Source organism: Coffea eugenioides, chromosome 2 (genome assembly GCF_003713205.1).
Source record: "Coffea eugenioides isolate CCC68of chromosome 2, Ceug_1.0, whole genome shotgun sequence".
NCBI lineage: Eukaryota > Viridiplantae > Streptophyta > Magnoliopsida > Gentianales > Rubiaceae > Coffea > Coffea eugenioides.
The window spans coordinates 54,393,580-54,408,871 of NC_040036.1; the positions used below are offsets into that span (position 1 = coordinate 54,393,580).

At 37.4% G+C, this 15,292-nt stretch overlaps 1 protein-coding gene across 5 annotated transcripts; it reads left to right on the forward strand.

Annotated features, from left to right (window-relative positions):
- The first annotated feature begins 590 nt into the window (after window positions 1–590).
- LOC113760450 (mediator of RNA polymerase II transcription subunit 15a-like) lies at window positions 591–12,177 on the forward strand. 5 transcript variants are annotated; one of them, XM_027303025.1, is made up of 11 exons: window positions 591–810; window positions 1,845–1,974; window positions 2,141–2,261; window positions 4,505–5,857; window positions 6,695–6,765; window positions 6,886–6,960; window positions 7,355–8,770; window positions 8,869–9,213; window positions 10,579–10,776; window positions 10,876–10,964; window positions 11,556–12,177. In XM_027303025.1, exons 1-11 carry the CDS (start codon window positions 626–628, stop codon window positions 11,812–11,814), a joined length of 4,242 nt encoding a protein of 1,413 aa, XP_027158826.1. In that variant the 5' UTR covers window positions 591–625; the 3' UTR covers window positions 11,815–12,177. The 5 variants fall into 5 exon arrangements, with proteins under 5 accessions (XP_027158826.1, XP_027158828.1, XP_027158827.1 ...); XM_027303027.1 differs by having other exon boundaries at window positions 11,607–12,177; XM_027303026.1 differs by having other exon boundaries at window positions 1,863–1,974.
- The last annotated feature ends 3,115 nt before the right edge of the window (window positions 12,178–15,292 follow it).

The following is a 15,292-nucleotide window of genomic DNA, read 5'->3' on the forward strand; positions in this document are numbered from 1 at the left end:
CTAACTTGGTTTTGTTCAAATCTTGCAGCTTCTTGGTTGCCACAGACCATTGGCTAACATTCAACTTGGAAGAGTGTTTTTGCAAGCAACTTCTTAGTTTACTTCATTAACATTTTGTCTCTAGTATTGTTGGATGATGTACACCTATTGGATAGCATAACTTAGATAGTTCATAATAATTCTTCAACATTGCAAAAAATAGCATAGTTGTTGCTACAGTTTTGTGCAAGTAAATGGTCAGTGACTCTTTTTCCTTATTTCACTAACATCCCCCTCACTTTTTCTAATTTATTTCTGGTTTTTATTAGTTTTCATTATTTCACTAATATAACTTGTACACTTACCTCAGGGGCATTTGTGGGAACAAATTCCCTCTCTTCCTAAAAACACTTTTTTGTGTTCATTTTTGACATCATGGACTGATTTTGTTACAAAATCCTAAACCTCAAGGGAGGTCAATGTAATTGTGAAAACCTCAGGGGAGGTCAATGAAATTGTCAGAAACCTCCCCGAGGTTTCTGAAATTATCCCTAGATTTAATGCTCACGGGTAAATTTCTGAATTGTTTTATTGGGTTTCAAGCTTTTCGATTTATTTCTGTCGACCAATTGTGTTTGATTCGGCAATGGATAGCAGCAGTTGGAGGGCGCCTCAAGGCCAGATGGCTCAGGGTCCTCCTCAAGGTGGTCAAGCAGGCGGCAGTGGAGAAGTATCGGCTGTCCCAAATGCACCTCCGCCGGCTACTATTGACAGCGGCGATTGGAGGACTCAACTCCAAGCTGATTCTCGTCAAAGAATCGTAAATAAGATGTAACCCTCGTTTTCTTTTTGCTTTGTCTCTTTACTTTGGATTATATATGTATGCAATTTTTAAAATTTTTTTTTTTAGATTGATATCTGGTTTGGAAACTGGTAAAAAAATTTTTTTCTGGACTTTCTTGAAGGCCCTTACCTGGGTTAAAACTGTGATTTTTCTTATTTAATGTAATACTAGAAAAATGTATTATTTGTTTAGTTGGTGTTGATAATTATTTTTCCAGTATGAATAATTCATTTTCATTGGGTGTGGGAGACTAATATGTTTGAGATTCTGGATGATTTTATGGTATTATTGGGAATGGAGTCGAGGAAGAATTGGAAGCTTCTTGGAGCTTCCAATGCTTCATGGGCTCTGTCTTATTCCAGAGGAGTGTATTTTAATACAATATGTCGTTTGGATAATGTGTTGTATGTGTGGAATTCTTATATTTGTTGCACTACTACATCTTTTACCGAGAATTTGTAGCTTTGAACTTATCTTTGCCAGAATTTTCCTCTTCTGATATTTTAAATGCATGGATTCCGTTGAAGGACTCCTTGGTGAGATTGGAAAGTACCAAGTTGAGAGAGTTAATATGTTGAAGAATGAAATCCTCGTGTCTTTGTGTTTCAAGTTATATACTTGGAGTTGAAAAAAGTTTCAAGAATGAAATCCTCATGTCTTTGTGTTTCAAGACTAAGTTCTCTTCTGCCTTTCCTCCTTCACTTCTTCCACTTCTTGTCACACTTCCTCTTTTAATTCATGTGCTACTTTTACAGTTCTTTTATGGCTTTCCTGATTAACACAATTTGTTTGGGAAGCCATGATGTGGAAAACTGAAATTTAGAAGACTCTGCATTTAGTATAGTTTCTAAACTCTTGTAGGTTTACTTGCTATTGGTTTTCCTTTATTGACTTTAAGATGCTTGTTTTCCTAAGTTGATTTTGTGTGGTAGTATGCAACTGTGGAGCTGGTTTATGATCTTGTTTCCTGTTGTTGATGTACTTCTGTAAGGTTGTAAGCAGCTTTTAGTTGAATGTTCAGATGTGCTCACATGTGCAGAATGGAGACTTTGAAGAGGCATCTGCCATTCTCTGGACAAGAGGGACTGCAAGAACTTAAGAAAATTGCTGTGAGGTTTGAGGAAAAGATTTATACTGCAGCAACTAGCCAGGTAGCCATGCAATTCTGCGGCATGTCATGGTCTTAACGTATCACTTACATCCTTTTTCCATTGATCCTGCGCGGAATTTTGCTGTTGGTCCATTTTATTAAGTCACTCTTGTTTCTCATTATTTGGTTATTAATTTTTTCTTCTGGACATGATTTATTTTTTGCAGTCAGATTATTTGAGAAAGATATCTTTGAAGATGCTGACAATGGAAACTAAGTCCCAAAATCCCATGGCTAATCCTTTACAAGCTAATGCTGCCAATGCAAGCAAAAATCCTCCAGACCAAGGTATTTGGATGGCATATTCACTTTCTTGGATTGTGGTATTGATCCCCTCAACCTTTTCATCTGTCATCTTTCTTTTTTGAATGTAATAGGAGTTGGTGCTGCTAATGTTCTCTAATATTTGCCTGTGCTGATGCCTTGTTACTTTTCTCTTTATGGCTAATTAGTAGTTTTGATGACCTATGATGTTTTTGTGCCATACTTAGATGAATTAATTATGAACCTTTGGATCCAGTGGCTTTGTTGTTTCTACGAAGTTTAAAAGATGTTGTCTTCAGTGGTCAGGCATGGATATTTGTGAGGAACTGACGGAACTATATGAATAAGTATCTTACCTGTGTTAACAAACCCAACGTGCCATGCGGTGCAAGTGCATCTATGTTTTGGTCTGACAAAAGGTTGCTAACTTGACTAGCCATATAAAATTGTCATGTGGTCTATCAAAACAACAGTTAATGATTTCCAGAATTTCTCTCAGGCTTTAATCAGCTCACTTTGGAAAATAGGAAGACTTTTTTAGAGTTACGTTACATGGACTTGGGTGGTGTCTGGGTGCAGTTGCGTGTTGAAGTGTCAGATTTCCGTATTTGAAAGTTACAGGATCCGGGGATATTTGCCCAATTTTGGGTACAGGTGTGTGGTTGCATCTCTTATACTCGTGTACATAAGATATTTAAACACAAATCATTCTAAAATATCCAAAACTTGTTTAAAGCATATGCTAAGAAAAGATCAATTAGATGTGCGATTAAATTGAAAAGAAACATAAGCTGGGTTACAATGTATTTAAGTAGGAGGGGATGAATTCTTATTGAGAAGGGAAAAATTGCAGAAACCTTAAGTTATTCATTAATTAAAGTTGAAATAGTGGGGCAAAGTAGATATTGTTGTCAAACCGTATCTCTTAGTCATTCTGTGCTTCCGTCACATCAAAACAGAGTGCCTCTTTTCAATTTATCATAGCCTCTCTTACTCTCAGATGCCACGATTTCACATCTTCCTCCAACGAAAGAAGCAGCCCTTATGTCTGAAGTGAAAATACACCATGGGATGTGAGTATTTTTCTTTTGAAACTTGAGTGGCTTTGGCTTTCCCCTCTTTTCTCCTCCCTCCACAGAACGACCCTTCTTCCTCTTCCATTCTCTTCCCATCTCATGAGACTTCTTGCCCATCTCTCCTCCTTGGCCATCAACATCGCATCACAACAGTTGACATACCCAAAAGCTTTTGACTGTGTCAGGTGCATATCCCGTCCTGCCTGGGGTGAATGAAGATTCCAGGTAACTAACACAAAAGTATCTTAATTAGGAGTCTCTAGCCAAGCGTGTTTAGCAGGAATTTTGGTTTCATGCGTTCAGTTGTTCCTTTTTTTGGTTTTGATAGGCATTTTGGTAAGTTAGCTCTTTTTCCGTAGGATTTTATATTTTGTGTTTAGTACTTCAGCTGTTCAGCATCTTGTCTTAGAGTCAGATTGGGAAATCTTGTAAGATTTGACTCTAATTAATTGTATGATTGAAGGATATTATCCCATATGAGAAATAAGAGTTAAATCTAGTCAACATATTACGGACTTAACTTCATGTAAGCTCATCTGCTCTTTAGTGTCTTCTGAAGTTTATGAGATGCAATCTAGCTTTCTTATGATGCCAAATAGTTAGCAGTGGTACCTGGAGTTTCGTTATCAATATCTGCTTTTGTCCAGAATACTGTTTTATTTGATGTCCACACAATCAATGTTTAATTGCTGTTTTTGCACATCCTGATCTTCAGAGAGTATTTCCAAAAATCCAGTGGCGTACTAATCTCTCTCTCATATGATCTTATTGTCTTAATTGGATCTAAATGGGTGATTCAAATCCACTCACTTTACACCCATTAATTAAGCTTGCTTGGATTTGTCAGTATCTTTCTAGGCCTAAGGTTTCTCTTGCTGGCCACGTCTAAATGGTTGACTACTGTGAGTTGTAAACTGAGACTGCATCGAAGAAGTTGATGGAACATTTAGTTGCAGAAGATATATGTACTTTTTGTTTTAAAAGGTTAAGAAGGATTGGAGTAGGTTATCACCTGATTGCTTTGGACTTTTGTGTTACTGCTTTTGGATTAGTTTTGGTACCATTTGTTGTTGTGCTTTGCTGGTTTTGACATTTGAGATAAACGTCTTTTTCCTTTGTGGTTCTATCCTTTCGATGATGTCTAATGAATGAGTTCTCTCCTTCTCCATGTGCATCTGTTCATCTTGATAGCTGTCCATGGCATGCAATCCCAAATTCAGAACCAGCAACATCCCATGCCAGTGGTGAGCAGCCAATCACAATCCCGACAACAGCTGTTACCGCAAAACATGCAGACTAATATGACATCAACTGGAGTCCAGAATTCTGCTATTTTGGCTTCTACACTTCCAACTGCTGGTAATTTGCAGCAGGCTCCCATGCCTAATATTGGTCAGAACTCCAATTTGCAGAACATGCAGAGTGTTCCCAGTGTTTCTCAGAACCCAGTAGGGAGTTCCATGGGACAGGTGATGCCTTCAAATGTTTTCACTAATTCTCAAAGACAGATGCAGGCTAGACAACAACAGGTTGTTCCCTTGCAGCAACAACAGCAGACACAGAATCCACAGCATTATCTTTATCAACAACAGCTGCAGCATCAGTACATGAAACAAAAGTTACAACAAGGAGGAGCAATGGCACAGCCCCTTATGCAATCTCATATCCAGCAGCAGCAGCAGCAGCAAAACCTTTTGCAACCAACTCAAATTCAAACCTCCCAGCAAGCTGTTATGCAGCCATCTGTAATGCAGTCAGCTCCTCTATCTGGCCTCCAGCAGAATCAACAGTCTTCTATGCAACAAGTGACTCAACCAGTAATTCAGCAGCAGTCTCAAGCAGTTTTGAGGCAGCAGCAGCAGCAACAGCAACAACAGCAGCAACAGTCACAACAGGCTTCCATGTTGCATCAGCAGCAAACCTCCATGGCTCAACAGCCATTACTGCCTGCAGCACAGCAGCCGCAGCAACAGCAGCAGCAGCTGATTGGGCAGCAGCCTGGTGCTACAAATATTCAACACAACCAGCTGATTGGCCAACAGAATAGCATGCCTGATATGCAGCAACAGCAACAAAGGCTGATAGGCCAGCAGAACAATATGCAGCAGCAGCAGCTAATAGGTCAACAGAACAGCCTTTCGAGTATGCATCAACAACAGTTGGCCCCTCAAAGTAGCGTTTCTGGGCTCCATCAGCAGTCAATGCGAGGGACTCAACCTGGTAACTCTGCCATGCCGACAAGTCAGCATTCTGTCGTCATGTTACAGCAATCTAAGGTTGCGGTACAGCAACAAATGCAGCAGAATGCAACAGCATTGCTACCAAGCCAAAATCAACAGCCACAGCAACCGCAGCAGCAGATGGTATCACAGATTCAAGCACAACCAGGGGGCCTACAACATATGCAGCAGCAGTCAAATGCGTTGCAAAGAGATATGCAGCAAAAGATTCAACCTACAGGTTCTTTGCTTCAACAGCAGAATGTTGTAGAACAGCAGAAGCAGTTATTTCAGCCACAAAGAGCCCATCCTGAGGCATCATCAAGTTTGTGCTCTTTCTTTTTTGAATATATCCCATGGAGTTTTTGATTATTTCTTTTTCAATGTTATTTGATCTGTTCTTATGTTGTGCATTTCTCTATGAACTTTTGCGCACTTTTCTCAGGATAGGATTTCTTACTTTTCCAGAATTTATGTATTGATCTTTAAACATCCTAATGTTGGTTGTCATTCTGATAACATGCACTGAAGTTAGCTTGTTCTCCCATCATGATAAGATTTTGTGAATTTTTATTCTTGTAGTTTTATTTGAAACATCTGCTTGGTTATTAATTCTTAGACATCTTTATAGCTAGTTTGGGAGTTCAGATTTCAAAGGAATAGAAAAGAAAGGAAGGGAAAGGTAGACTTTTCTACGTTTGGGACATTTAAGTGAGACGGAAAAGAAAAGAAACGAACGGATCTTGAAGGAAAGCCAAGCGCTGCTACAGTGCAAAATTTTTCTGACCAAAACGGGCGGAAAGCGAAGGAAAACTGATGGAAGCTCACAAAATTTTTTCTTATCCTTTCTTTTCTCTCATAACTTACCCTTTCTCTTCTTTTCTTTTCTATCCTCAACTCACAAACTAGCTATTAAGGTTATAGTGCCTTAATTTTCACTAATTTGTTAAATGTTGGCCAATGCGTTTTTATGTTCTACATTTTTAGGCAAAATTATGTTTCATCTTTTGCAAATTATGTTTGTTTATGCAATTTCTTGCTTGCCATGGCAATGCTCCTATTTTTTACTGCTATTCGTGCTAATCTCATCTTTTATCTCACAAGTAATTATTGCCTTTGATACCAATAACATATATGATATCCTATTTGAAACTTTATGTAGCTTCGTTAGATTCAACAGCTCAGACGGGGAATGCAAGTGGTGGAGATTGGCAGGAGGAGGTTTATCAAAAGGTATTGATATATGATCTTTTCATTTTCAATTAGGAGATGTAATGGTATAGAATGATTTTTTAGCTTCAGTATGTAGATTCCATCTGCAGCCATGTTCTCATTTGCAAAATTTACTTGCAGATTAAATCCATGAAGGACATGTATTTCCTGGAATTAAATGACATGTACATGAAAATTGCTGGAAAGCTGCAACAGGTATGTGTAATTTATGTGTGATCGTTGTTCTATCAAAGCATTGCAGAGTGGTACTTTGCAATCTGCATCCACTTTTCAGGTCTTTAAGTATCAATCTACTAATGTGTTAACCAGGAAGAAACAGTCAACTTGTCCTCTTATCAAGTGCAGTGAGCCAAGAAAAACTTTTCGTTTGTTCCCGAGTCCATTTGTCAGTCATCTGCTTGTTGATCAAGTATAGACAATGGGCTTGTGCATGCTAGAGCTTGTTATTGTCCATACCAATATGTACTAGTTCCAGAAATGGGAGAAAATTTGTGGGAGAAACAAAGGAACAAAATATCTTCTTTTTCTGTTAGAAAGGTTCATTCTTTTGTTCCCGATTCTTATTAATGAAAGCCTTGTCCTTTTGTAGCATGATTCTCTTCCTCAACAACCGAGAAATGAGCAGATTGAAAAGCTCAAATTCTTTAAGCTCATGCTGGAACGCCTAATAGGATTCTTGCGATGTACCAAGAATGACATTCAGATCAGTCACAAGGAGAAGTTGGCTTCCATTGAAAAACAGATAATCAATATTCTTTCTACAAATCGGCCCCGGAGGCCCGTTTCTTTGCAACAAGTGCAACTTGCCCAACAGCAAATGTCCAACATGCAGCACTCTCAGCCTCAGACTCAAATTCCTCAAATGCAGCCCCAGGAAAATCAAATGAACCAACAGATGCAGCCAATGAATGTACAGAGTTCCATAACACCAATGCAGCCAAATAGCTTGACCAGCCTGCAACAGAACACATTGTCCTCTGTGCCACCAGTTTCGAATTTGCAACAGAATCTGATGAGTACCCTACAGCCTGCTTCGACTTTGGACCCAGGACAAAGTAATACTCACCCGTTGCAGCAGGTAGCTATAAGCTCTTTACAGCAGAATACTGCCAGTGGTCCTCAAACAATGAACATAAATTCTTTATCATCGCAAAGTGGCATGACTGCGCTGCAATCAAACCTCATTAATGCTCTACAGCCTAATTCGACTATGATTCATAACCAGCAGCTAAAACAACAGGAGCAGCAAATGTTGCAAACCCAGCAATTGAAACAACAATTGCATCCCCGTCAGCTGCAGCAGCAGCTTTTGCAAAGACAACAGCTAATGCAACAACAGCAGCAGCAACAACAACAGCAGCTGCAGCAGCAACCACAACAGCACCAACAAATGAAGCCACAGCAGCAGCCTTCACAGCTGCCTGGACACCAAATGTCACCACTACATCAGGTAACTGATTCAAGTGACTTGAAGGTGAGACCGCAGATAAGTGTTAAAACAGGTGTTTTCCAGCAACACCATACCAACAGCCAGCGAGCGGCGTATCATCACCAACAGTTGAAGTCGGGAAGCCCATTTCCTATTTCTTCACCACAAGTCCTTCAGGCAGCATCGCCTCAGGTTCCCCCGCATGCTTCCCCTCAAATTGATCAGCAGAGTATGCAGACGTCTATAGCAAAAACTGGAACTCCACTGCAGGCTGCAAATTCACCCTTTGTGGTCCCATCTCCTTCGACTCCCTTGGCTCCATCACCTATGCCTAGCGAGTCAGAAAAACTAAATTCTGGCATTTCATCCCTCTCAAATGCTGGAAATATTGGACCCTCGCATGCAACTACTGTGTCTGCAGCAGCCCAATCACTAGCAATTGGCACTCCTGGGATATCAGCTTCGCCATTGCTTGCGGAATTTACGAGTTTGGATGGAGCTCATGTCAACACATCAACTGCATTGCCCTGCAAGCCACATACTGTAGAGAAGCCACATGAACGGTTGATTAAAGCGGTTAGTTTCTATTATAATTTTACATGAACCGAGTTCTTTGTTTAACATGTTTCTGCACCTTCTCAGTTAGAAACAAGATCTATATTTGTCATTTTCAGGTACAATCAATTTCAAATAAAGCATTGGTTGCCTCCGTTGATGATATAAGCTCAGTTGTCAGTATGGTTGATAGGATAGCTGGATCTGCACCAGGCAATGGATCAAGAGCTGCTGTTGGTGAGGATTTGGTCGCAATGACAAAATGTCGCTTGCAAGCAAGAAACTTTTTCACACAAGATGGACCGACTGGAACAAAGAAAATGAGGCGCTCTACGAGTGCAATGCCTTCCAATGTTGTTTCATCTGTTGGTAGTGTGAATGACAGTATGAGGCAGTTAAACAGTTCTGATGCCTTTGAATTGGAATCCACAGCTACATCAAGTATCAGAAGGCCAAGGAATGAGGTTTTTCGATTTCCTTGTCCATCATTATTGATCTAAAACAATTGAGCCAATGCATATTTTGTATATGTGGAAGTTACTACCTCCATGTTTGCTTAGGATTGCAAGCTATATGCTTTTCTTATCTTACTCCATGGTAGATTAACTAATGGTGAAGGGAAGCTAACCGTCTCATTCCGTCTAAAATTTGATGATGTTAGAAGAGATGTTAGCACATCTAGTTTTAGAATCTTACATGCTTCCTTTGGTCAGGATCTGATATGTTTGCTTTCCCAAAATGCAATAGACAATGTGATGTAGAACTGCAACCCAGGATTCACTGTATCTACATTGAAGTTGTCCGGAGCACCTTGTGGCTCTGAAGGAGATATGCTATGCTATTTGCCTCCCTCCCATTTTTGGAATTAAAACCTGTGGGAATTGTTTGAACATATTAATGGTCTCTTTACGTGGCATAATTCTCTTGCAAGTTGGCAATTCAATATTTTTAAGTTTTCAATCTCCTGAATCACTTCTTTGTATTATTGATTTTCAAAATCAGGTTTTGGCTCTTCTCCTCCTCTTTTATTCTTCTGCTGCTTTCCTCTCATATATTCTTGTTCTCTGCCATGGGCCAAGGCAATGAGGATACGTTTCCAGGCTGCTGGTTTGTGGCATCTTTGATTCTTTGTTGCAGCCTCTTGGTTTTATTTGCTTTAGTTGATCATAGCATTACTATGTAATGCTCTGCTTTGGTGCTTTATAAACTGGTAAGCCTGGAATAAAACATACTAGTGTTCAAGGCACACACTAATGTTTGTGCAACCAGTAGGAAGAATATTATTAAAATTTTTGGGTATATTTGTCGAAATCATTTTCAGGAGAGTTGGTTTTATATTTTTGATGATATAATAGTAGAAAATTCACCAAAATAGTGTTTAAATGGATAGTTATTTGGTAACCATAATTAGGAGTTGCTAATAAAAATTAGGGTTTATAAATAAGTGGAAATTAAAATAAGAAGAAATACATGGTACTTTGTAACAGGAGATGCGGTAGCGGTTTAGGAAGAAGATAAGGTGACACAAAATTGTTTACACTAGAAGTCCCCTCCCCCTATATAGCATAGATTTCTGTTCTGAACAGGAAAGTTTATTGTTTTTAAACAAATACCAATCAACATGAAGTCTGAAAATCATCACGCTGATTTTCTGTTATCCATTCTTAGTCATCTGAAACTAGCATAGCTTATTAGATGTGTCTGGCATCCAAGCCAGTTGTGGATGTTTTTGTGTGTTTAGTGTAGATGCCTCTGCAGATGCTTATCATTGGACTTATGTGGATTTGATGCACTTAGTTACTGATCGAACAATTTGTGACTGGTTGAAGGCCAACCATGCCCTTGTGGAAGAGATACATGAGATAAATCGACACCTCATAGATACTGTGGTTGATATCAGCGATGAAGATGTTGATCCAATTGCAGTAGCTGCAGCTGATGGTGGTGAAGGGACCATTGTCAAGTGCTCTTTCAGTGCTGTAGCTCTTAGCCCAAACCTGAAATCACAGTATGCTTCAGCACGGATGGTAAGATTCTTATGCTTTTTAGCTAGAATACTAGTGTGCCACTCATTTCCGTGAGTAGCATCAAGCCTTAGTTTATTTGTCTCTTCAATGTTGTTTCAGTCACCAATTCAGCCTCTGCGATTGCTCATTCCAACTAATTATCCTGATTCCTCTCCTATACTCTTGGACAAGTATCCTGTTGAAGTTAGGTAAGTAACATAAAATGTGGGTCCTATTCAATTCTGTGTTTTGATCTGTAAATAGACATTTATGGATACCTTTATCTTGATATATATTTATAGCCAAACTGCACTAGCCATCATCTGTGGTGGCAAGGATTGGAAGGATAATATAAGAAACATGAAGTAGGCCCTAGAGACCCTGCCATGTGTTTGGATATATGGGTGGATGTGGGGTTCTGTAGATAGAACAGGCTCAGAGGGAGGAAAAGGGAGATGGGATTTTTTTTGGTTGGGGGGGGGAGGGGGGGAGAGACAGAGGTCCAATGGCTGTTGAACCTCTCTGCACCTTTTGACATGGAATGCCCAATTTAAAAGCAGTCATTCTTCAGATGGATGTGTACAAATGATGGGATGATAGGATAACATGCTGTTAAATATGAATTGAGATAGTTAATCAGGTTTTCGATTATCTATAGCTGTGACATAAGGTGTGACACCGAAAGGTTTTTCTTTGTTCTTTTTTGTGATTTGAAGGTTCTTGAAGCGACAAAACATCTTTCTTTTTGTAATACCGCTGACCACTCATTTCTTTTCCCTTATTTTTTGTACTTCTTGTAGCATCAATTGGATCTCTTCACTGAGATTGTATCAAATAAATCTTATGTGCAGTAAAGAGTATGAAGATCTTTCTATTAAAGCCAGGTCCAAGTTCAGTATATCACTGAGAAGTCTTTCACAGCCTATGTCACTTTCGGAGATGGCAAGGACGTGGGACATTTGTGCTCGTGCAGTTATTTCAGAATTTGCACAACAAAGTGGTGGAGGAACTTTCAGCTCAAAATATGGGACTTGGGAGAACTGTGTGAGTGCAGTTTAGTGATCAGCGGTATTTCAAGTGGAACTACAGGAATTAGAATGATAATGATTTGGACAATCGTACTTTCAGCTGTTTCTTTTCAATGAAGTTTGCATTGATCATGATTGTTTATAGCTTCTCAATGAAGGTTGTAGAACCCAATGGCAGTAGAGATACAAAACCATCTAGTATACAATTGGGAAGGTAAAACTTTGTACTGCATGTGAGTATTCTGAGTGTCAGTTGAGTAATTATTCTAAATAGTGCTAAATGCTGAATTTATTGCGAAGTGTGTCACAATTTCATTGTTTTGTACTGGTTTCTGAAAACAAATTTCTTGGTTGTGTGGCAATGGTTAAGATAAATGAATGTAGTATTTATTTATTTATTTTTTTGTGGCTTTGGATTGAGGAATGCTGAATATATTGCGAAGAGCGTCACATTTTCATTGTTTTGTACTGATTTCTGAAAGACGATTTTCTAGCTTGTGCAGCAATGGATAAGATAAATGAATGTAAGCCGCTTTTTTTTTTTGTTTTATTTTCGTGGCTTTGGATTGGGACGTGTTACTAACCAATTCTATCCACATGGTTCCTTCTTTCATTCTTGCTTACCTATTTAATAAAGGCAAATAAATAAAAAGGAAAGTGACCAGTGCAGCTTGAGGGATATATAAATGGTTAGAAAGAGTATTTTAACAGAAATATCTGCTTTGTTATTAACCGCGATTTAGTAACCATGGAATCATACAAAAGAAAGGTTGGAGTATTGAACATGCTCACAATGACAAGAAGGCTCTATCAGAGTCTTTATATGATTATATTTCTAGTGACTTCTGATGACCTATGTACATGGTGAATTGATGCACAGAGAGATATATTTAGGATTATGGCCACGTTGGTGCTGGTTTAACCAAATTAGTTTTGCTTACAGTGTCAACTATTTTTTCTTTTTATGGTGAAGAAAAAAGTTCTATATTTGTAGTATTGTGTTTTCTTATGTTGGATATTACGAGAGAATGCAAGTAAGAGATTTTGGATTTGAGTGCTCCCATTTACACTAAAAAAAAATGTTGAATTAACTTACAACAATGAGATTCAATGCACCTAGTAAAAAGTTTAAGAGTCCATTAAACTATTGACTTTGTAAAGTTTTGATCATTTAACAAAAGTTTGAAGTAGGCCACTACGTTAAAGTGCACTACTGGTCAATAAACATTTTGAAAATCTTAGTTAACCCACTATACTAATTCTCATGCCAAATTACCTACCAAAAAATTTAAAATTATTCAACGAGGTCATTTTGATTTTCCCTAGTTCAAAGTAAAGGAATTTAAGACACATGAACGGCAAAACCATATTGCAAGGTCATTTTTGTCACTTAGTAGACAAAAGCCTAATATAGTGGGCAAAATAATTATTTAGAAACTTTTTTAGAGACGTTGGCGCTCTGTTTTAGAAAATGTTGTTGACACTAAAGAAGAATAAACGAATAAAGAAATTTCTTAGAAACAAGTTATAATACCAAGGATCATTGCATTCATAAATATATTGAGAAAATAATAAAATAATTTAGCCAGAGAATAACTTGACCCATATATATATATATATATATATAAAATTCAACCTTTAGGAGATATTTATGGAGATTTGGAAAAGAAAATAAAAAGAATTTTTTAAACAACACAAAATTTCTTAGAAAAGAAATCTAATATTTTCTTTTCTAACAAGTTGCTCATTATCCTTCTTTACCCTTACATAAGGACAATATTTTGTAAACGTTTTGTTATTTTTCTTCTTGAAATTTTACATTGTTTTTTTTTAATACAAATGTGGTCATTTTCTTACTAAAATACTTCTATTATTCTCTCTAAGGATTTAGATTTTCATGACAACTTCTATTACAATTCTTTTTGCTTGGAAAATTATTTTTTGATTTTTTTGTTAATTTAAGTAAAAATATTTACTTAAAATCTACTTCTCCATCTATAATTGCATAAATCAAACACTAGTATAAGGGGTATTCGGGTATTGATCCCACGAAAAAAGGCAATAAATTACTTAGACATTTTAAATTATCTTATTATTCAAACTATAAATTGTCACAAGAATGCAGGAAATTAAGAAAACTACTCAAAGATAGAAAAAATATACAAATATTAGTTACAAAATTTACAAATATCAGTTATGACAACAATTGCTAGCAATTACGGAGTCTTAGGGTAACTAGTAATTGAAGTTTCCTCAATTGTCCTTTCCATAATCTTATTTTGGTTAACTAGTAGTTTACTCTTATGAGAAACTATGGTAAAATCTCCTAATATTGCAATACTTGCTTTTCCCAATATATTAACTATCTCTATAACAAGTCCAAAACTACTTTTTTGAGACAAGTTAAAGAATCATTAAGAACTCAATATTATGCAAATTACTTATTAAGTGTTTCCTTATTTGTGTGAGTCATAAGTTAAAATTCATATCTTGACCAGGTAGTATTAGTTGTCAACTTTCGTTTGTCAATTAACACCTTAGATGCTTTACAATCAATGGCCTTCCAATTACAAATTTGGAAACCGAAAACACCAAATAGCATATACACAAGCCTTTTCGATTAATTGCCTTTTTCCTCTTGTTAATACTTCCAAATCTGGCAGGAACGTTGTTTCTTGAATTCCTACTACACAAGTAACATTTGAACCATTACTTGTGTGTTCTAATTATGCCATTGTCTTGCTGTCACCTAGTTCTTTATGTGCTCCTTGAGTAGGCACTGACCTTTACAATCAATGACCTCACACAGTTCCTTATGTACTTCTTGAGTAAGGCACTGATCCTTTACAATCAATGATCTTTCAAAAACAAAGTTGAAAATCAAAAACATCAAATAGTATATGCACAAGCCTTTTCAATCAATGGCCTTTTTCCTCTTGTTGATACTTACAATTTCGTAGGAGAGTTGTTTGTTGATTTCCTACTATATAGATAACATTGCCATTATTTGTGTGTTTTGATTATGTCATTAGCTTGTTGTTATGTAGTTCCCTATGTACTCCTCGAGAAAGGCACTAATCTTCTAGATTTGCTATCCGTTCAAGGATGTGCAACTATGAAAAATTTCAATTTTGAACCAAGATAGATCATAAACTAAAGAACAATTGATTCCACTCTTGACCTTAGCAACAAAATATTTAGCTAAACATAATAAAACTTAAGAACATAATAAATTTGATAAATAACATGGAATTCATAACTATAATAAAAAGAAGAGGGAAGACAAACTCTTGTACCATCACCAGAAAAGAGCTCCTTCCCTCTTCCTTGAATTTTCAAGTTACAATCCAAAAACAAGAGAAAATAAGTTGATTTTAACCTAAAACTACTCTCCCAAAGTGGCAAATAGTGTCCCTAAAACATTCGCCAAGTAGTTTTCATTGTCTCCTTTTTTTTTTTGCCAAAAACCCCCAAACTCGGGAAGGGACGACACTCCCTTATTTATTCAT

Coding starts and splice junctions, on each gene's coding strand:
- LOC113760450 (XM_027303025.1), top strand. CDS start 626: ATGGATAGCAGCAGTTGGAGGGCGCCTCAAGGCCAGATGGCTCAGGGT. Junction 2,262..4,504: donor CAAAAATCCTCCAGACCAAG/GTATTTGGATGG, acceptor TCATCTTGATAG/CTGTCCATGGCATGCAATCC. Junction 6,766..6,885: donor AGGAGGAGGTTTATCAAAAG/GTATTGATATAT, acceptor ATTTACTTGCAG/ATTAAATCCATGAAGGACAT.